Raw genomic sequence first — 22,602 nt, forward strand, 5'->3', positions numbered from 1 at the left:
CTTGCCTCTCTTAGACATGATAAATAAATCACACACCTGTACAGTGTTACTACACAATTTGGGACTGCAATCACTTTAAATTTTGTTAAAAAGTGACATACAATCCGTTCCCTCCCTTCCCTGCTTTGCACCAGCATTGAGGATCGGAATACACAGAAGACTGACAGAATTATTAGTAAAGTCAGCAATCACACTAGCAATTAGTCACAGATTATACATGAGTATAATAAGTTATATAAAGCACATAATTAACTACAGATATATTTCAGGTATGTAGGAGAAACATATTACTGCATTACCTTATATAGGAGTTTAAACGTATTCAGTCGCACAGCAGTAATAGTTTACAGACTCGTATGCATCAGGCACTTATCCAACTATTTGTACTCAAAAGGTAGATAAGAGACATAGTGCTGTATCACCCGGCTCAGGAGAGTGGGATACAGGGAGAGTTCACCCCTCTTCCAGGATCAATCAATATGTTAGTGAACACTGAGTGGATCCAGAAGCTGTTAGTGTACACAATCGCCCCATGAGCCGACAGTGAAAACAGATGCCCAAGTGAACACTGACGCACCAGCCACACAGCTGCCTATGCTGTGACTGGGTCCTTTTAGATGCACAGCGTTTCAGACAGAAGCGGGAACTCCGTCCATGGCAGGAAACTGGTCATGAACAGAGGGGAGGGGCGACCAAGGGAGCATCTTATTCCCCACTGCTGACATCAACCCTAGGGATCGCGGCCTCATACTACCCCTGAAGCCTATGATCCCTGAAGCCTAGCGCTGGTGCACCCGAGATGGCAGCCGCGTCAGCGACTGTTCAGTAGTCTCCATCCCGAAACAGTGTGGCTGTGTCTCGCGTTTCCCCTACTAAACGGAACTGATGCCTTACCTTCTCCCTGTTTTCCGCCCACAGCCTGGTAATGTCTGCTGGACTTGCTAGTACATCCTACACAGACGCCAGCCAAAACAGCACTGTCCTCGGCGGGGAGTTGTTGGAGCGACTCTTTCCAAGGTACGTATAAGACGCTTTTTAGAAAGCTCGCTCAAAAAACATAGTAAGACTGTAAAAATAAAATAAAAAAAAAGCTTATGGCTGCTAAAAACCAGCAGCCCATTGACCATGGTCCGGCTCCTGCCGCACCAAACAAAAAACGTATTTGCCCGAGCCAGGAGGTGGGGATATAGGGACGGGCCCGTTGCATGCTTGGAGGCCGAAAGCTTTGATCGTTTGGTGCCGATCCGCTGTCGCTATCTCATATCCCAATGTTATCCTGTGGATAACCTGTGGACCCTGCCGATGAGAAATCAATAACAGACTGAGCAGGTTAAGCAATGCCAACATCCTCCTTTGAATCATAAAGGAGGGTATAATAAGCCACCAAGGCATAAGAGGGTTACAGAGTTTAGCACCCATATTATTGAAAACAGATTTAAGACCCAGTGGTTCTACCGTGCAGCTTCCTTGTCAAGAGTCTAGAGGCTCTATTGCACTCTGTATGGAACATATGATTCAAACTAGAACCATTCTGTAAAAGCCTCCGTCAGGGAATATGATTGCAGCCCTTCCCATGCCTTAAGAAGCTGCAAGGAGACATCATGGGGAAGTGTAAGATTCAAAGCAATCTAAACAGCCGCACCTCGCACCACCGCCTTCAATGCACAACAAAAATGGAGTTTCCTTCGACAAGTTAGATTTACCACAAAAAAAAAAAAATTTTTATGTCTAGAGCAGACTGAATAGATTGAAGGCTTAAACAGAACTAACAAATAATTAGTCAATCTCCAAGGAAGAGGTGGGGTTAACATACTTTCCAGTTAAGAAAGATAGGCAGCTGGGTGACACTGCTGCATGTACCATTTATAAGCAAAGTATGACATGTAGATGTGAGAATAAGAAGTGTCATCTTTAGCGGTGTGAAGAGCTTGTCATATGTCAAACAGCTCAAAACCAAATAACAATTGGCTGAATAAATCGGGAAGGGTCTGAGGGAGGGAAATGATGCAAACCTTTGGATCTATCCATTTTAGGGTCCCAACCTAAACTGAACTCGCCCAAAAAAAGAACGAGGCAACTACTGGCCCATAAATCCTCCCTAAAAAAGGGGGCTTGTGCAGTGTTTAAACGTACACAGACACCAAAGTGACCGAAGCATCATCAAGACTCGTCTCTTTAAAGATCACATATCTACTGCCAGGGTCTGCAAACTGGGAGGCTAAGACAAAACTGCAATTACAGTGAAAAAAAAAAAAAGGCTCCACAGCCTTCTTAAATGGACCATCCGCTCTATCGCATTGGGTATATTTAGGATCAGAGAAGACTGGGGCAGAGAGACAGTCACCTCTTGTTGGGCGAGTTCAAACCTTTAGTATTTATAGATAAAAAAAAAAAAAACTTTAACCACTGCAATAGGCAACACATTGCAGCAATGAAAACAAATCAGACATTGCAAAAAAATAAAAACCTCTATGGGGACGCGGAAAAAGAGAATGGGACGGTAGAGAGAGGTAAATAATATTTATAGTTAATTTCTGGTAGAATGCTTATTACTATCATTATTGCCTCTGTGGGGAACTTAATACAGGTTGAGTATCCCATATCCAAATATTCCGAAATACGGAATATTCCGAAATACGGACTTTTTTGAGTGAGTGTGAGATAGTGAAACCTTTGTTTTTTGATGGCTCAATGTACACAAACTTTGTTCAATACACAAAGTTATTAATAATATTGTATTAAATGACCCTCAGGCTGCGTATATAAGGTGTATATGAAACATAAATGGATTGTGTGAATGTACACACACTTTGTTTAATGCACAAAGTTATAAAAAATATTGGCTAAAATGTCCTTCAGGCTGTGTGTATAAGGTGTATATGTAACATAAATGCATTCTGTGCTTAGATTTAGGTCCCATCACCATGATATCTCATTATGTTATGCAATTATTCCAAAATACGGAAAAATCCGATATCCAAAATACCTCTGGTCCCAAGCATTTTGGATAAGGGATACTCTACCTGTATAGCTCTGTTTCTTAATTCAAGGGTTTACAGGATAAAATATCAATAGCAGCTTTGCAACCAGCTTTACATTTCATTTTTTTTTTATTTTTTTAGTATGCCATATCTGTAGTTCATAATAACATCCTATATAATAAAAGACTAATGCTGATCCACACCACTCTGGTGGGAGTTCAAGTGTTTTGTGCGCCAGCGGCCACTAGATGGCGCCCGATGGAACAATTCAAGTGTTGCTCCGTTCGGGCCCACGCTTCCCCCGACACTGACATTACTGTTATGTTGTCCCGTCATTTTGGTGGGCTGGTAACTAGTGGCAACAGAAAAGGATTACCTGTTTGATACCTCCATCCAGCATATACACCATAGTGGTCTTGAATAACTTTTCTGCCTTTATTTAAAACAATTTAGGGAAAGAGAAAAAAAAAAAAAGGGGGTTACAAAAATGTACTGTATCAACAAGTATAATCCAAGCTCCCATTTTCCCTATATTTCAGCAAGTGAACTGTGGCATATTGGTAACTCATGATGAAGTAGATGTAAAAGCCTGCGATTTGAAGACACCTGCGATATATTGCGGACCGAACTGCTAGTTTTAAAGCTGCAATTTTGTAAAAACCTGGTTTGAATTTACTTTTAAAATACTGCCGCTTTAAATCTAGCAGCGAAAGCATTACAATCTTGCAGTTGTCTGTAACTGGCAGTCTATTACATATTCCTTAATATTTCCACCAAATCACAAGGCAAACATAAGCATTTAGCATAATGCACGGCAGGGTTAGGGCTAGATACCCTGCACAAGAAAAGCTTACAATATAGAAGGTGGGATAAGAGACATTACAGTGAGCTGGGGGATTGGAGTTGCTAGTCTATGAGGCATACAGTATGTATAAAAGCATGGAGAGAGATAAAGCACCAACCAAATCAGCTCCTATCTGTAATTTTTCAAACACAGCTTGTAACATGGCAGAGAGGAGCTGATTGGCTGGTAGTTTAACTCTGTCCACTTTATCTTTCTGCAAGATCTGACACATGAAAACAGCACACACTCTGTGGTAATCATAAGGATAATCAGCAGACAATAGCTGGCTTCGCTGTGTCTGTGCAAAAGACAGTAAAAAAAAAAAAAAGTGAAAGAGAAAAAATAAGATTTTAAACCTACCGGTAAATCTATTTCTCCTAGTCCGTAGAGGATGCTGGGGACTCCGTAAGGACCATGGGGTATAGACGGGCTCCGTAGGAGACATGGGCACCTAAAAAGAACTTTTCTTATGGGTGTGCACTGGCTCCTCCCTCTATGCCCCTCCTCCAGACCTCAGTTAGAGAACTGTGCCCAGAGGAGATGGACAATACAAGGCAGGATTTAAAAATCCAAGGGCAAGATTCATACCAGCCCACACCAATCATACCATGTAACCTGGAACATACATAACCAGTTAACCGTATGAACAACAACAGTGACGGTCCAAGACCGACTCCAACTGTAACATAACCCTTATGTAAGCAACAACTATATACAAGTCTTGCAGAGTTTCCGCACTGGGACGGGCGCCCAGCATCCTCTACGGACTAGGAGAAATAGATTTACCGGTAGGTTTAAAATCTTATTTTCTCTTACGTCCTAGAGGATGCTGGGGACTCCGTAAGGACCATGGGGTTTATACCAAAGCTCCCAATCGGGCGGGAGAGTGCGAATGGCTCTGCAGCACCGACTGAGCAAAAGCTAGGTCCTCATCAGCCAGGGTATCAAACTTGTAGAATTTAGCAAAGGTGTTTGACCCCGACCAAGTTGCCGCACGGCAAAGCTATAATGCCGAGACGCCTCGGGCAGCCGCCCAAGAAGAGCCCACCTTCCCAGTGTAATGGGCCTCAACCGAATTTGGAACTGGCAATCCAGCCGTAGAATGAGCCTGCTGAATCGAATTACAGATCCAGCGAGCAATAGTCTGCTTCGAAGCAGGTGCGCCAATCTTATTAGCAGCATACAGGACAAACAGTGCTTCTGTTTTCCTAAGTCTAGCCGTTCTGGCTACATAAATCTTCAAAGCCCTGACTACGTCCAGGGACCTGGAATCCTCCAAGTCACTCGGAGCCACAGGCACCACGATAGGTTGGTTCAGATGGAATGTAGAAACCACCTTAGGCAAAAATTTAGGGCGTGTCCTCAATTCCGCTCTATCCACATGAAAAATCAAGTAGGGGCTCTTGTGAGACAAGACCGCCAATTCTGACACTCGCCTTGCCGATGCCAAGGCCAACAACATGACCACCTTCCAGATAAGAAATTTCAACTCAACCTTGTTAAGTGGTTCAAACCAGTGTGATTTTAGGAACTGCAACACCACGTTCAGGTCCCACGGTGCCACTGGAGGCACATAAGGAGGCTGGATGTGCAGCACTCCCTCTACAAACGTCTGGACTTCTGGAAGAGAAGCCAATTCCTTCTGAAAGAAAATCGAAAGGGCCGAAATTTGTACCTTAACAGAACCTAATTTCAGTCCCATATCCACTTCTGTCTGCAGGAAGTGGAGAAAACGCCCCAGATGAAAATCCTCAGTAGGCGCGTTCTTGGCCTCACACCAAGACACACACTTTCGCCAGATACGGTGATAATGTTTCACCGTCACCTCCTTCCTAGCCTTTATTAAAGTAGGGATGACCTCCTCCGGAATCCCCTTCTCCGCTAGGATTCGGCGTTCAACCGCCATGCCGTCAAACGTAACCGCAGTAAGTCTTGGAATATACAGGGCCCCTGTTGCGACAGGTCCTCCCTCAGAGGGAGAGGCCAGGGATCTCCTGTGAGCATCTCTTGAAGATCTGAGTACCAGGCCCTTCGAGGCCAGTCTGAAACAACGAGTATCGTCTGTACTCTTCTTCGCCTTATGATCCTCAACACTTTTGTGATGAGAGGAAGAGGAGGAAACACGTAGACCGAGTGGAACACCCACGGCGTTACCATGGCGTCTACTGCTACTGCCTGAGGGTCCCGAGACCTGACACAATACCTCCGAAGCTTTTTGTTGAGGCGTGACGCCATCATGTCTATTTGAGGAATTCCCCAAAGACGTGTTATGTCTGCAAAGACTTCTTGATGAAGTCCCCACTCTCCTGGATGGAGATCGTGTCTGCTGAGGAAGCCCCACGATGCAGGGAGCCTGTTGCCAACAGGACTCCCTGAAAATAAAAAACCTAACAAAATTATTTTTCTACAGAAAACTCAGGAGAGCTCTCTGCAGTGTACCCTTTCTCCTCTGGGCACAGAATCTAACTGAGGTCTGGAGGAGGGGCATAGAGGGAGGAGCCAGTGCACACCCATAGGAAAAGTTCTTTTTAGGTGCCCATGTCTCCTGTGGAGCCCGTCCATACCCCATGGTCCTTACGGAGTCCCCAGCATCCTCTAGGACATAAGAGAAAATAAGATTTTACTTACCGATAAATCTATTTCTCGTAGTCCGTAGTGGATGCTGGGGACTCCGTCAGGACCATGGGGAATAGCGGCTCCGCAGGAGACAGGGCACAAAAATAAAGCTTTAGGATCAGGTGGTGTGCACTGGCTCCTCCCCCTATGACCCTCCTCCAAGCCTCAGTTAGGATACTGTGCCCGGACGAGCGTACACAATAAGGAAGGATAATGAATCCCGGGTAAGACTCATGCCAGCCACACCAATCACACCGTACAACTTGTGATCTGAACCCAGTTAACAGTATGACAAACGTAGGAGCCTCTGCACAGACGGCTCACAACAATAACAACCCGATTTTTTTGTAACAATAACTATGTACAAGTATTGCAGACAATCCGCACTTGGGATGGGCGCCCAGCATCCACTACGGACTACGAGAAATAGATTTATCGGTAAGTAAAATCTTATTTTCTCTGACGTCCTAAGTGGATGCTGGGGACTCCGTCAGGACCATGGGGATTATACCAAAGCTCCCAAACGGGCGGGAGAGTGCGGATGACTCTGCAGCACCGAATGAGAGAACTCCAGGTCCTCTTTAGCCAGGGTATCAAATTTGTAGAATTTTACAAACGTGTTCTCCCCCGACCACGTAGCTGCTCGGCAGAGTTGTAATGCCGAGACCCCCCGGGCAGCCGCCCAGGATGAGCCCACTTTCCTTGTGGAATGGGCCTTGACAGATTTTGGTTGTGGCAAGCCTGCCACAGAATGTGCAAGTTGAATTGTGCTACAAATCCAACGAGCAATCGTCTGCTTAGAAGCAGGAGCACCCAGCTTGTTGGGTGCATACAATATAAACAGCGAGTCAGACTTTCTGACTCCAGCCGTTCTTGAAATATATATTTTCAATGCCCGGACCACGTCCAACAACTTGGAATCCTCCAAATCGTTAGTAGCCGCAGGCACCACAATAGGCTGGTTCAGGTGAAACGCTGACACCACCTTAGGCAGAAAATGAGGACGCGTCCGCAGTTCTGCCCTGTCCGAATGGAAAATCAGATATGGGCTTTTATAGGATAAAGCCGCCAATTCTGACACTCTCCTGGCTGAAGCCAGGGCCAGTAGCATGGTTACTTTCCATGTAAGATATTTCAAATCCGCCGATTTGAGTGGCTCAAACCAATGGGATTTGAGAAAATCCAAAACTACATTAAGGTCCCACGGAGCCACTGGGGGCACAACCGGGGGCTGTATATGTAGTACTCCTTTTACAAAAGTCTGGACTTCAGGAACTGAAGCCAATTCTTTCTGGAAGAAAATCGACAGGGCCGAAATTTGAACCTTAATGGACCCCAATTTGAGGCCCATAGACAATCCTGTTTGCAGGAAATGTAGGAATCGACCCAATTGAAATTCCTCCGTGGGGGCCTTCCTGGCCTCACACCACGCAACATATTTTCTCCAAATGCGGTGATAATGTTGTGCAGTCACCTCCTTCCTGGCTTTTACCAGTGTAGGAATGACCTCTTCCGGAATGCCTTTTTCCCTTAGAATTCGGCGTTAAAACCGCCACGCCGTCAAACGCAGCCGCGGTAAGTCTTGGAATAGACACGGTCCCTGCTGAAGCAGGTCCCGTCTTAGAGGTAGAGGCCACGGATCCTCCGTGAGCATCTCTTGAAGTTCCGGGTACCAAGTTCTTCTTGGCCAATCCGGAGCCACGAGTATCGTTCTTACTCCCCTTTGCCGTATAATTCTCAGTACTTTTGGTATGAGAGGCAGAGGAGGGAACACATACACTGACTTGAACACCCACGGTGTTACCAGAGCGTCCACAGCTATTGCCTGAGGGTCTCTTGACCTGGCGCAATACCTGTCCAGTTTTTTTGTTGAGGCGGGACGCCATCATATCCACCTTTTGGTTTTTCCCAACGGTTCACAATCATGTGGAAGACTTCTGGATGAAGTCCCCACTCTCCCGGGTGTAGATCGTGTCTGCTGAGGAAGTCTGCTTCCCAGTTGTCCACTCCCGGAATGAACACTGCTGACAGTGCTATCACATGATCTTCCGCCCAGCGAAGAATCCTTGCAGCTTCTGCCATTGCTGTCCTGCTTCTTGTGCCGCCCTGTCTGTTTACGTGGGCGACTGCCGTGATGTTGTCCGACTGGATCAACACCGGCTGACCCTGAAGCAGTGGTTTTGCCAGACTTAGAGCATTGTAAATTGCTCTTAGCTCCAGTATATTTATGTGAAAAGACATCTCCAGGCTTGACCATACTCCCTGGAAGTTTCTTCCCTGTGTGACCGCTCCCCAGCCTCTCAGACTGGCATCCGTGGTCACCAGGACCCAGTCCTGTATGCCGAATCTGCGGCCCTCTAACAGATGAGCACTCTGCAACCACCACAGAAGAGACACCCTTGTCCGTGGTGATAAGGTTATCCGCTGGTGCATCTGCAGATGCGATCCGGACCATTTGTCCAACAGATCCCACTGAAAAGTTCGTGCGTGGAATCTGCCGAATGGAATCGCTTCGTAAGAAGCCACCATCTTTCCCAGGACTCTTGTGCATTGATGCACAGACACTTTTCCTGGTTTTAGGAGGTTCCTGACAAGTTTGGATAACTCCTTGGCTTTCTCCTCCGGAAGAAACACCTTTTTCTGAACCCTGTCCAGAATCATTCCCAGGAACAGCAGACGTGTTGTCGGTGTCAACTGAGATTTTGGAAAATTCAGAATCCACCCGTGTTGTTGCAGCACTAATCGGGTTAGTGCTACTCCGTCCTCCAGCTGTTCTCTGGACCTTGCCCTTATCAGGAGATCGTCCAAGTAAGGGATAATTAATACGCCTCTTCTTCTTCGAAGAATCATCATTTCGGCCATTACCTTGGTAAAGACCCGAGGTGCCGTGGACAATCCAAACGGCAGCGTCTGAAACTGATAATGACAGTTTTGCACCACGAACCTGAGGTACCCTTGATGTGAAGGGCAAATTGGGACATGCAGGTAAGCATCCTTTATGTCCAGGGACACCATAAAGTCCCCTTCTTCCAGATTCGCTATCACTGCTCTGAGTGACTCCATCTTGAATTTGAATTTCTGTATGTACAGGTTCAAAGATTTCAGATTTAGAATAGGTCTTACCGAGCCGTCCGGCTTCGGTACCACAAATAGCGTGGAGTAATACCCTTTTCCTTGTTGTAGGAGGGGTACCTTGACTATCACCTGCTGAGAAAACAGCTTGTGAATGGCTTCCAATACCGTCGCCCTGTCTGAGGGAGACGTTGGCAAAGCAGACTTTAGGAACCGGCGAGGGGGAGACTTCTCGAACTCCAACCTGTAACCCTGAGATACTACCTGCAGGATCCAGGGGTCCACCTGTGAGCAAGCCCACTGTGCGCTGAAATTCTTGAGTCGACCCCCCACCGTTCCTGAGTCCGCTTGTAAAGCCCCAGCGTCATGCTGAGGGCTTTGCAGAACCCTGGGAGGGCTTCTGTTCCTGGGCAGGGGCAGCTTGCTGTCCTCTCTTACCCCTTCCTCTGCCCCGGGGCAGATATGACTGTCCTTTTGCCCGCTTGTTCTTATAGGACCGAAAGGACTGCGGCTGAAAAGACGGTGTCTTTTTCTGTTGGGAGGGGGTCTGAGGTAAAAAGGTGGATTTTCCGGCAGTTGCCGTGGCCACCAGATCCGATAGACCGATGCCAAATAATTCCTCCCCTTTATACGGCAATACTTCCATATGTCGTTTAGAATCCGCATCACCTGACCACTGTCGCGTCCATAAACTTCTTCTGGCAGATATGGACATCGCATTTACTCTCGATGCCAGAGTGCAAATATCCCTCTGAGCATCTCGCATATAAAGAAAAGCATCCTTTAATTGCTCTATAGTCAATAAAATACTGTCCCTATCCAGGGTATCAATATTTTCAGTCAGGGAATCCGACCAGACCACCCCAGCACTGCACATCCAGGCTGAGGCGATGGCTGGTCGCAGTATAACACCAGTATGTGTGTATATACTTTTTAGGGTAGTTTCCAGCCTCCTATCAGCTGGATCCTTGAGGGCGGCCGTATCTGGAGACGGTAACGCCACTTGTTTTGACAAGCGTGTGAGCGCCTTATCCACCCTAGGGGGTGTTTCCCAGCGCGCCCTAACCTCTGGCGGGAAAGGGTATAATGCCAATAACTTTTTTGAAATTAGCACTTTTCTATCTGGGTTAACCCACGCTTCATCACATACATCATTCAATTCCTCTGATTCAGGAAAAACTACAGGTAGTTTTTTCACCCCCCACATAATACCCCTTTTTGTGGTACTTGCAGTATCAGAGATATGCAAAGCCTCCTTCATTGCCGTGATCATAGAACGTGTGGCCCTACTTGAAAATACGTTTGTTTCTTCACCGTCGACACTAGATTCAGTGTCCGTGTCTGGGTCTGTGTCGACCGACTGAGGTAAAGGGCGTTTTACAGCCCCTGACGGTGTCTGAGACGCCTGGGCAGGTACCAACTGGTTTTCCGGCCGTCTCATGTCGTCAACTGATTTTTGTAATGTGCTGACATTATCACGTAATTCCATAAACAAAGCCATCCATTCCGGTGTCGACTCCCTGGGGGGTGACATCACCATTATCGGCAATTGCTCTGCCTCCACACCAACATCGTCCTCATACATGTCGACACACACGTACCGACACACAGCAGACACACAGGGAATGCTCTTATCGAAGACAGGACCCCACTAGCCCTTTGGGGAGACAGAGGGAGAGTTTGCCAGCACACACCCAAGCGCTATAATATATATGGGAACAACCTTATATAAGTGTTGTATCCTTATAGCAGCTTAAATATATAAAATATCGCCAAAAAAAGCGCCCCCCCTCTCTGTTTTACCCTGTTTCTGTAGTGCAGTGCAGGGGAGAGTCCTGGGAGCCTTCCTCACAGCGGAGCTGAGCAGGAAAATGGCGCTGTGTGCTGAGGAGAATAAGCCCCGCCCCCTATTCCGGCGGGCTTTTCTCCCGGAGTTTGAGATATCTGGCATGGGTTTAATACATCCATATAGCCTCAAGGGCTATATGTGATGTATTTTTTAGCCATAAAAGGTATTATACATTGCTGCCCAGAGCGCCCCCAGCAGCGCCCTGCACCCTCCGTGACCTAAGGTGTGAAGTGTGTGACAACAATGGCGCACAGCTGCAGTGCTGTGCGCTACCTTCATGAAGACTGAAAAGCCTTCTGCCGCCGGTTTCTGGACCTTCAATCTTCAGCATCTGCAAGGGGGGTCGGCGGCGCGGCTCCGGGACGAACCCCAGGGTGAGACCTGTGTTCCGACTCCCTCTGGAGCTAATGGTGTCCAGTAGCCTAAGAAGCCAATCCATCCTGCACGCAGGTGAGTTGAACTTCTCTCCCCTAAGTCCCTCGATGCAGTGAGCCTGTTGCCAGCAGGACTCACTGAACATAAAAAACCTAAAAACTTTTTCTAAGCAGCTCCTTAAGAGAGCCACCTAGATTGCACCCTGCTCGGACGGGCACAAAAACCTAACTGAGGCTTGGAGGAGGGTCATAGGGGGAGGAGCCAGTGCACACCACCTGATCCTAAAGCTTTATTTTTGTGCCCTGTCTCCTGCGGAGCCGCTATTCCCCATGGTCCTGACGGAGTCCCCAGCATCCACTTAGGACGTCAGAGAAATGTGGGTGATTCAGCTGACCAGAAGTCATTCTTCCTTAATAACTATTCCCCCCCCCCCCTTTAATAAGTAACATGTTATAAATAGGGTTTCTCCTATCAGCTATCTGCTTGTTCTATATAAGAACACATTGTAATGTCAGGTCCCACCATAATGTGCTAGAGTATAAAAGGGAAGAGGAATGGGAAAAATCTGTATTTGGCTGGAGAAGGCGCTTACTACCAATATGTTTGAAGGTTCTCTTATGTATCTTTTGGTCTATGTAACTATTGAATAACAAACAGCTAAGTGTAATGGGCCCTACACACTTGGCGAGAATACTGAAGAATATGAACGATTTCGTTCATTAATGAACGAGATACCGTTCATATCTTTCAGTGTGGAGGCACCAGCGATGACTGATGCACGGCCCCGCGCTCGTTCATCGCTGGTGCCCCGTCGCTTGTGCATGCAGGCCAATATGGACGATCTTGTCCATATTTGCCTGCTCTACTATGGAGCCGGGGGGAAGGGGGATCACTGCCACCCCCCCCCCCCCCCCCCCCCCCCGAACCTCCCACCCCCGCCGGGCAGATCGGCGGCGGATCGTGCTGTGTGTAGGGCCCATAAGTTTATTATTGAGGACTTGCAATGTTTTAACATTATGTTCTTGTTAAGCTCAGGAATTCTATTTTGGAGTACAACGAAAATGTGAACATTAGTCCTACAATGGATTATTTCTGCGCTTTCAGGTTATCCCTGTACACCCATAGGTAACACCCATCTCTCCCATATAAGTGTATGTATGTGCAGGTCTTAACAACGTGCAAACTGTACTCACACTTTCATAGTTGCCTCTCAAAAATGCCAGGTTTGCCATCTGTAAATAGATTATGACAAGCCGTTATTCTCATTCATTCATTCATCCATCCATTACTTGGAGTTAGTTCCTGCTATAATGGTAATTCACGCAACAAGTAAAATCTGAAGGGGAGGTAACGGCATGTCCCAAATGGAGGACAGGTCCAGCATCAAATCTACCAAGTACCAGAAATCTCTATCTTTATTTCCTTAATGTTACAATTTATAAAAGTATCAATCTTCACTTATACCGGTATACAAGGAATGGGTCACTGAAAACATCAATACATTTATTTTTTTAATTTGTTAGAAAGGGACGTACCATTAAAAACAAAACAAAAAATTACCAAGTACCAGATCATAAGTGTAAGTAATGGCCCGCGTGCTATCACATTCTTGAGCCAGATGAAGGGTCTTGTGTAAAATGTCTTCTGCTTCTTCCATCTCGCCTTTCATTATACTCAGCTAATACAAACAGAAAAAGGTAGAACCATATAAACAGGTGACAACTATTAAACATATGCTTGACTTACTACCTGTTAAAAGTGAGATAATGAAGACCAAGTGCCCGATTCAGAGTTGCATGCAATGCCGCTGATCACATAGCTGACAGAATTCTGCTACTGCTTAATACAAAAGTAGTTCCGCAACAGGTTATGGCAGAGGTTCTCAAACTCGGTCCTCGGGGGCACACACAGTGCATGTTTTGCAGGTAACCCAGCAGGTGCACAGGTGTATTAATTACTCACTGACACATTTTAAAAGGTCCACAGGTGGAGCTAATTATTTCACTTGCGATTCTGAGAGGAGACCAGCAAAACATGCACTGTGTGTGCCCCCGAGGACAGAGTTTGAGAACCTCTGGGTTATGGTGTCAGACAAAACCCACTAATGGATAATATAGTCTGTTACAGACTTTACTCATTGTTTACACAAAGTGTGATGAGTAAATGTCGGTGGTGCTCCCAGAGTCAGTAGAGATACATGAGCAAAACAAGGAGAAAAGAAAGACTCTGTATTGGGCACTCTTATAAAAATTGCTAGACTATAAAACTTAACTTTTAATTAATTTTCTAAAATATAGTGACTCAAGAACAGAAATAAGCATTGGTATTCATATATGCTTACATATCGTAAACTTAATTAAATAACACAAGTGACAATAATCGTAATCGATAATGAAGAAACACCTTGGTGAAAAATATTTTTGTTCAATAATGTAAAGTAAACCTGTGTATAAATAAGATTTTACTTACCGATAAATCTATTTCTCGTAGTCCGTAGTGGATGCTGGGACTCCGTAAGGACCATGGGGAATAGCGGCTCCGCAGGAGACAGGGCACAAAATAAAAGCTTAAGGATCAGGTGGTGTGCACTGGCTCCTCCCCCTATGACCCTCCTCCAAGCCTCAGTTAGGATACTGTGCCCGGACGAGCGTACATAATAAGGAAGGATATTGAATCCCGGGTAAGACTCATACCAGCCACACCAATCACACCGTACAACTTGTGATCTGAACCCAGTTAACAGTATGATAAACGCAAGGGAGCCTCTGAAAAGATGGCTCACAACAATAATAACCCGAATTTTTGTAACAATAACTATATACAAGTATTGCAGACAATCCGCACTAGGGATGGGCGCCCAGCATCCACTACGGACTACGAGAAATAGATTTATCGGTAAGTAAAATCTTATTTTCTCTGACGTCCTAGTGGATGCTGGGACTCCGTAAGGACCATGGGGATTATACCAAAGCTCCCAAACGGGCGGGAGAGTGCGGATGACTCTGCAGCACCGAATGAGAGAACTCCAGGTCCTCCTCAGCCAGGGTATCAAATTTGTAGAATTTAGCAAACGTGTTTGCCCCTGACCAAGTAGCTGCTCGGCAAAGTTGTAAAGCCGAGACCCCTCGGGCAGCCGCCCAAGATGAGCCCACTTTCCTTGTGGAATGGGCTTTTATTGATTTTGGCTGTGGCAGGCCTGCCACAGAATGTGCAAGCTGAATTGTACTACAAATCCAACGAGCAATCGTCTGCTTAGAAGCAGGGGCACCCAGCTTGTTGGGTGCATACAGGATAAACAGCGAGTCAGATTTTCTGACTCCAGCCGTCCTGGAAACATATATTTTTAAGGCCCTGACAACGTCAAGCAACTTAGAGTCCTCTAAGTCCCTGGTAGCCGCAGGTACCACAATAGGTTGGTTCATGTGAAATGCAGAAACCACCTTAGGTAGAAATTGAGGACGAGTCCTCAATTCCGCCCTGTCAGAATGAAAAATTAAGTAAGGGCTTTTATATGATAAAGCCGCCAATTCTGACACACGCCTGGCTGAAGCCAAGGCTAACAGCATCGACACCTTCCATGTGAGATATTTCAAGTCCACAGTGGAAAGTGGTTCAAACCAATGTGACTTTAGAAAACTCAACACCACGTTGAGATCCCAAGGTGCCACTGGAGGCACAAAAGGAGGCTGTATGTGCAGCACCCCTTTTACAAATGTCTGAACTTCAGGTACTGAAGCCAGTTCTTTCTGGAAGAAAATCGACAGGGCCGAAATTTGAACCTTAATGGACCCTAATTTTAGGCCCATAGACAGTCCTGTTTGCAGGAAATGAAGGAAACGACCCAGTTGAAATTCCTCTGTAGGGGCCCTCTTGGCCTCACACCACGCAACATATTTACGCCAAATGCGGTGATAATGTTTTGCGGTTACGTCCTTCCTGGCTTTGACCAGAGTAGGAATGACTTCTTCTGGAATGCCTTTTTCCCTCAGGATCCGGCGTTCAACCGCCATGCCGTCAAACGCAGCCGCGGTAAGTCTTGGAACAGACAAGGCCCCTGCAGTAGCAGGTCCTTTCTTAGAGGTAGAGGCCACGGTTCGTCCGTGAGCATCTCTTGAAGTTCCGGGTACCAAGTCCTTCTTGGCCAATCCGGGACCACGAGTATAGTTCTTACTCCTCTCCTTCTTATGATTCTCAGTACTTTTGGTATGAGAGGCAGAGGAGGGAACACATACACTGACTGGTACACCCACGGCGTTACCAGAGCGTCCACTGCTATTGCCTGAGGGTCCCTTGACCTGGCGCAATATCTGTCCAGTTTTTTGTTTAGACGTGACGCCATCATGTCCACCTTTGGTTTTTCCCAACGGTTTACAATCAGGTGGAAGACTTCTGGGTGAAGTCCCCACTCTCCCGGGTGAAGGTCGGGTCTGCTGAGGAAGTCTGCTTCCCAGTTGTCCACTCCCGGAATGAAAACTGCTGACAGTGCTATCACATGATTTTCCGCCCAGCGAAGAATCCTTGCAGCTTCTGCCATTGCCCTCCTGCTTCTCGTGCCGCCCTGTCTGTTTACGTGGGCGACTGACGTGATGTTGTCCGATTGGATCAACACCGCCTGACCCTGAAGCAGAGGTTTTGCTTGACTTAGGGCATTGTAAATGGCCCTTAGTTCCAGAATGTTTATATGAAGAGATGTTTCCATGCTTGACCACAGGCCCTGGAAATTCCTTCCCTGTGTGACTGCTCCCCAGCCTCTCAGGCTGGCATCCGTGGTTACCAGGATCCAATCCTGAATGCCAAATCTGCGGCCCTCTAGTAGATGAGCACTCTGCAGCCACCACAGGAGAGACACCCTTGTCCTTGGCGACAGGGTTATCCGCTGATGCATCTGCAGATGCGATCCGGACCATTTGTCCAGTAGATCCCACTGAAATGTTCTTGCATGGAATCTTCCGAATGGAATCGCTTCGTAAGAAGCCACCATTTTTCCCAGGACCCTCGTGCACTGATGCACTGAGACCTGGCCTGGTTTTAGGAGGTTCCTGACTAGCTCGGATAACTCCCTGGCCTTCTCCTCCGGGAGAAACACCTTCTTCTGGACTGTGTCCAGAATCATTCCTAGGAACAGTAGACGTGTCGTTGGAATCAGCTGCGATTTTGGAATATTTAGAATCCACCCGTGCTGACGTAACACTACCTGAGATAGTGCTACTCCGACTTCTAACTGTTCCCTGGATCTTGCCCTTATCAGGAGATCGTCCAAGTAAGGGATAATTAAAATGCCTTTTCTTCGTAGAAGAATCATCATTTCGGCCATTACCTTGGTAAAGACCCGAGGTGCCGTGGACAATCCAAACGGCAGCGTCTGAAACTGATAATGACAGTTTTGTACTACAAACCTGAGGTACCCTTGGTGAGAAGGGTATATTGGGACGTGGAGATAAGCATCTTTGATGTCCAGAGACACCATATAGTCCCCTTCTTCCAGGTTCGCTATCACTGCTCTGAGTGACTCCATCTTGAATTTGAACCTTTTTATGTAAGTGTTCAAGGATTTCAGATTTAAAATTGGTCTCACCGAGCCGTCCGGCTTCGGTACCACAAACAGCGTGGAATAATACCCCTTTCCTTGTTGCAGGAGGGGTACCTTGATTATCACCTGCTGGGAATACAGCTTGTGAATGGCTTCCAAAACTGCCTCCCTGTCGGAGGGAGACTTTGGTAAAGCAGACTTCAGGAACCGACGAGGGGGAAACGCCTCGAATTCCAGTTTGTACCCCTGCGATACTACCTGTAGAATCCAGGGATCCACTTGCGAGTGAGCCCACTGCGCGTTGAAATTCTTGAGACGGGCCCCCACCATATCTGAGTCTGCTTGTAAAGCCCCAGCGTCATGCTGAAGACTTGGCAGAAGCAGGGGAGGGCTTCTGCTCCTGGGAAGCGGCTGCATGGTGCAGTCTTTTTCCTCTTCCTCTGCCCCGGGGCAGAAAAGAGTGGCCTTTTGCTCGCTTGTACTTATGGGAACGAAAGGACTGAGTTTGAAAAGACGGTGTCTTTTTCTGCTGATGTGGAGTGACCTGGGGTAAAAAGGTGGATTTTCCAGCCGTTGCCGTGGCCACCAGGTCCGATAGACCAGCCCCAAATAACTCCTCCCCTTTATACGGCAATACTTCCATGTGCTGTTTGGAATCCGTATCCCCTGACCACTGTCGCGTCCATAACGCTCTTCTGGCAGAGATGGACATAGCACTTACTCTTGATGCCAGGGTGCAAATATCCCTCTATGCATCACGCATATATAGTAATGCATCCTTTAAATGTTCTATAGTTAACAAAATATTGTCCCTATCCAGGGTATCAATATTCTCAGTCAGGGAATCCGACCATGCGACTCCAGCACTGCACATCCAGGCTGAGGCGATTGCTGGTCGCAGTATAACACCAGTATGTGTGTATATACTTTTTAGGATATTTTCCAGCCTTCTATCAGCTGGTTCTTTGAGGGTGGCCGTATCAGGAGACTGCCGTGATCATGTAACGTGTGGCCCTACTGGACATTACGTTTGTCTCGTCACCGTCGACACTAGACTCAGTATCTGTGTCAGGGTCTGTTTTTTTATCGGGGGAAACCCACGCTTTTTCACACACCTCATTTATTTCCTCTGACTCAGGAAAAACTATTGGTAGTTTTTTCTCACCCCACATAATACCCTTCTTTGTGGTACTTGTAGTGTCAGAAAGGCCCACTGAGGTAACGGGCGTTTTAGCGCCCCTGACGGTGTCTGAGACGCCTGGACAGGCCCTAATTGATTTGCCGGCTGTCTCATGTCGTCAACAGTTTTTTGCAAATTGCTGACATTATCACTTAATTGTTTAAATACAATCATCCAGTCAGGTGTCGACTCCCTAGGGGGTGACATCACCAACACAGGCAACTGCTCCGCCTCCACATCATTTTCCTCCTCATACATGTCGACACACGCGTACCGACACACAGCACACACACCGGGAATGCTCTGATAGAGGACAGGACCCCACTTAGCCCTTTGGAGAGACAGAGGGAGAGTCTGCCAGCACACACCCAGCGCTATATATATATACAGGGATAACCTTATATAAGTGTTACTCCCTTATAGCTGCTGTTAATATATTTATTTGCTGCCAAACGTGCCCCCCCTTCTCTTTTTTTACCCTGATTCTGAAGCAGGACTGCAGGGGAGAGTCAGGGAGCCGTCCTTCCAGCCGAGCTGTGAGGGAAAATGGCGCTTGTGTGCTGAGGAGATAGGCTCCGCCCCTTCACGACGTCCTTATCTCCCGCTTTTTCTGTGTAAAATGGCAGGGGTAAAATACATCCATATAGCCCAGGAGCTATATGTGATGTATTCTTTTTAGCCACCTAAGGTATATACTGTAATATTGCGTCTCAGGGCGCTCCCCCCCCAGCGCCCTGCACCCTCAGTGACCGGAGTGTGAAGTGTGCTGAGAGCAATGGCGCACAGCTGCGGTGCTGTGCGCTACCTTAGTCTGAAGACAGGATCGTCTTCTGCCGCCGATTTCACCGGACCTCTTCGTCTCTTCTGGCTCTGTAAGGGGGACGGCGGCGCGGCTCCGGTGACCCCATCCAGGCTGAACCTGTGATCGTCCCTCTGGAGCTAATGTCCAGTAGCCTAAGAAACCCGATCAACTCTGCACTCAGGTGAGTCCGTTTCTTCTCCCCTTAGTCCCACGATGCAGTGAGCCTGTTGCCAGCAGGACTCACTGAAAATAAAAAATCCTAAACTAAACTTTTATTCTAAGCAGCTCAGGAGAGCCACCTAGATTGCACCCTTCTCGGCCGGGCACAAAAATCTAACTGAGGCTTGGAGGAGGGTCATAGGGGGAGGAGCCAGTGCACACCACCTGATCCTTAAGCTTTTATTTTGTGCCCTGTCTCCTGCGGAGCCGCTATTCCCCATGGTCCTTACGGAGTCCCAGCATCCACTAGGACGTCAGAGAAAATAGTATGATAAAACAGGTTAGTTTTAATCCCAGGGGGGGTAATGTCTTTAAAAAGGTCCTTTCCATTTGCAGGGTGATTAAGAACAGTTTAAATGTAGGTTATCAAACACCCTCAGCTCTATATTCAGGCGGTGGTGTCACCAAAAGGCATTTAATTCAGCAGTTTTTAGCCTCTTGCACCTAACAAGGGCCTAGGGCCGTGATGGATAACCTGTGACACTCGTGACACGCTGAGGCACTTTGACTGACACGCCTGTTGGTGCTGCCCTTTAGTTACATGTGCTGCTCTGCTCCAATCCCTACTTGTTGCGTCATGTGCCACTCTGCTCCAATCCCTGCTTGTTGCGTCATGTGCCACTCTGCTCCAATCCCTGCTTGTTGCGTCATGTGCCACTCTGCTCCAATCCCTGCTTGTTGCGTCATGTGCCACTCTGCTCCAATCCCTGCTTGTTGCGTCATGTGCCACTCTGCTCCAATCCCTGCTTGTTGCGTGGAGTCACCGCTGGCGCGAGCGCTCTGCAGTGAACCGGTCGGAAGAACGCTAAAGGAGGAAAGGAAATCGGCGAGGTTCACAGCCCTGTAGACAGCCAAGTAAGGCAGCCTTCCGATCCCCACATCCTGCACCTGTAGGCCTGAGACCCGGGAGACGAGTTTCACAGCCCTGTGTGATCACCCCAGCCCAGTCCGTCATAAATAGCGCAGGAGGACTTGTGATATGCAGCATTGTGTGGCTCTCCTGTAAGTGCAATCATTACGTAGTGTAGTGCTTTAAATTATTTTGTACCAGGAGTCTGTCCAACAACACCGTTACAGAGGTAATAAAGCATTTAATTTAATAGGTTTTTAATTACCTCTGTAACAGTGTTGTTGGACTGACTCCTGGTACAAAATAATATAAGTTAATTTCTGAATTTACCTTTTATAATGCCATGATTTTTATTTATGTATTTTTGCAGCCCTGAGATGGAGTGGCAGTAGCAGACCCTTTCAAGACACATGGACAGAGATGTATGGCATTATAGACAGAAAAAAACAGATCATTGTGCATACTATGTAATGAGACAGTAGTAAGCAGAACATGGAACATAAATAGACATTTTGGAACTAATCATCGCCAGCTCTTAGAAAAAAATCTGGATGAAAGGAAGGAATACATTTCTAGGCAGTTACACCTCTATAAGAGCCAATCAAAATCCCTCCTTAAATTTGTAAAAGGCTCTACACATTTAACATCAGCAAGTTTATGCATTGCTCACTCCATAGCTCAGCATGGAAAAGCCCTCAGTGATGGAGAATTTATTAAAGACACTCTAAGATGGGGGCGTGGCCACGGCAGCACAGGAGTAGGAAGCAGATCCCGGGAGCTCCCTGGATTAAACATCCTCCTGTAATATTCTGGCCCCTTTGGTGTGCCTGAATACCCTGCTTTTCTTCCCTACGCTGCAGGGCACCGGCAGGCGATTTCCCCGCTCTCCCCGGGGTCTGTACGGCCGAGGAGACATACTTCCGGATTTGCGGCCTATACCTCCTCCATATCCCCGGCCTCAATTTTGGAGATTCCCGGCCCCACTGCTCTGGACTGCTGCTTCCAGTCATAGAGGGAACACTCTCACTTAAAGGCTGACTGATATGTAACTGGTGAGTGACTTCTACCTCCTGGGATCAAATTACACTTTGACTTCAGTTGCTGTCTTATTTTACATACTAAATAACTGCATCGCTCCTGCTCTCACCTATATTCTGGGACGCTGCCAGTACTTTCTTTTACATTTGCCTACTACTTTGGAGACCAGCTGCGGATGTGTTTCTGCTTATTACAACCCTAAAATTCACTCATTGCTGAAGTCTCCTTCTACGCTTTTGACCTGAGATTATACCGGAGTGTCTGTTACTACCTATTGTCCGTCATGGTTCGGGACGGCCAGCGCACGGCTGCGGCGAAGCTGGAGAAATTTGCCAGACAACCTAACCCACTAAACCAACGGGCCTCGCAGGCCGCTTCGCAGGGGGCCTCTCCGTCCCACTCCTACTCCCCATCTGCAACAGCTGCTGAATCCCCTAACACACCCGCAGCTCCATCTCTTCAACAAGTGCTGGAGGCAATAGCTGGATCGGAACAGCGTCTTTCAGATAAGATGGAGAAAGTGCAGTGTGATCTCTCACTGCTTCGGCAGGACGTCCAGCGCATACGAGAGAGAGTGGGAGAGGCAGAAACCCGTGTCTCGAATCTGGAGGATATGTGCGGTCCTATGAAACAATCTATTTCCACGGTAACCCAGCAAGTAACATCCCTTCAATCCAAATTACTAGACATGGAGGGTCGGCTGCGTAGAAATAATGTGCGATTTGTGGGCCTGCCGGAGAAGGAGGAGGGCTCCCAGCCTGAGGTCTTCCTGGAGTCATGGCTTAAGGAACTGTACGGCGCTGAATCCTTCACGGCACAGTTTACGGTGGAGCGTGCACACCGGATACCATCTCGTCCTCTACCTCCTGGCGCCCCTCCGCGCACCTTCATCGCCAAATTTCTGCATTATAAGGACCGTGACTCGGTCCTCCGGTTGGGACGCACAAAAGGCCCCCTTACCAGAAACGGGGTTACCGTGTCCGCTTTTCCTGATTTTGCCGCGGAAGTCCAGAAGGATCGAGCCCAGTTTATGCCTATCAAGAGGCGCCTCAGAGACCTGAACGTCTCCTACTCTATGCTATTCCCCTCCCGACTCCGGGTGGTAGCGGACGGGGAAACCAAATTCTTCAATTCCCCTAGAGAGGCGGCCCAATGGCTGGACAGATATGCTAAGGGAGCGCGCCAGATGGCCCCGGATTGAGGCCCTGCACTGTCTAATGATCGGTTGGGACCACCAGAGGCATCT

The 22,602-nt window shown here is 47.4% G+C and overlaps 1 protein-coding gene across 3 annotated transcripts in view; it reads right to left on the minus strand.

Moving 5' to 3' along the window:
- TTC19 (tetratricopeptide repeat domain 19) overlaps window positions 1-22,602 on the minus strand; it is a 104,582-nt gene that overhangs the window by 34,643 nt on the left and 47,337 nt on the right. For 2 of the 3 annotated variants that reach the window (XM_063955862.1, XM_063955865.1), the window contains 3 exons: window positions 13,305-13,415; window positions 12,931-12,969; window positions 3,358-3,414 (listed from right to left, as the gene is read on the minus strand). In XM_063955862.1, coding sequence (XP_063811932.1) covers window positions 3,358-3,414; window positions 12,931-12,969; window positions 13,305-13,415 — 207 coding nt within the window. The remainder of the gene's footprint in view (window positions 1-3,357; window positions 3,415-12,930; window positions 12,970-13,304; window positions 13,416-22,602) is intronic. The other variant, XM_063955863.1, reaches the window with a different exon arrangement.

The sequence above is a fragment of the Pseudophryne corroboree genome, chromosome 2, assembly GCF_028390025.1.
Source record: "Pseudophryne corroboree isolate aPseCor3 chromosome 2, aPseCor3.hap2, whole genome shotgun sequence".
NCBI classification, from domain to species: domain Eukaryota; kingdom Metazoa; phylum Chordata; class Amphibia; order Anura; family Myobatrachidae; genus Pseudophryne; species Pseudophryne corroboree.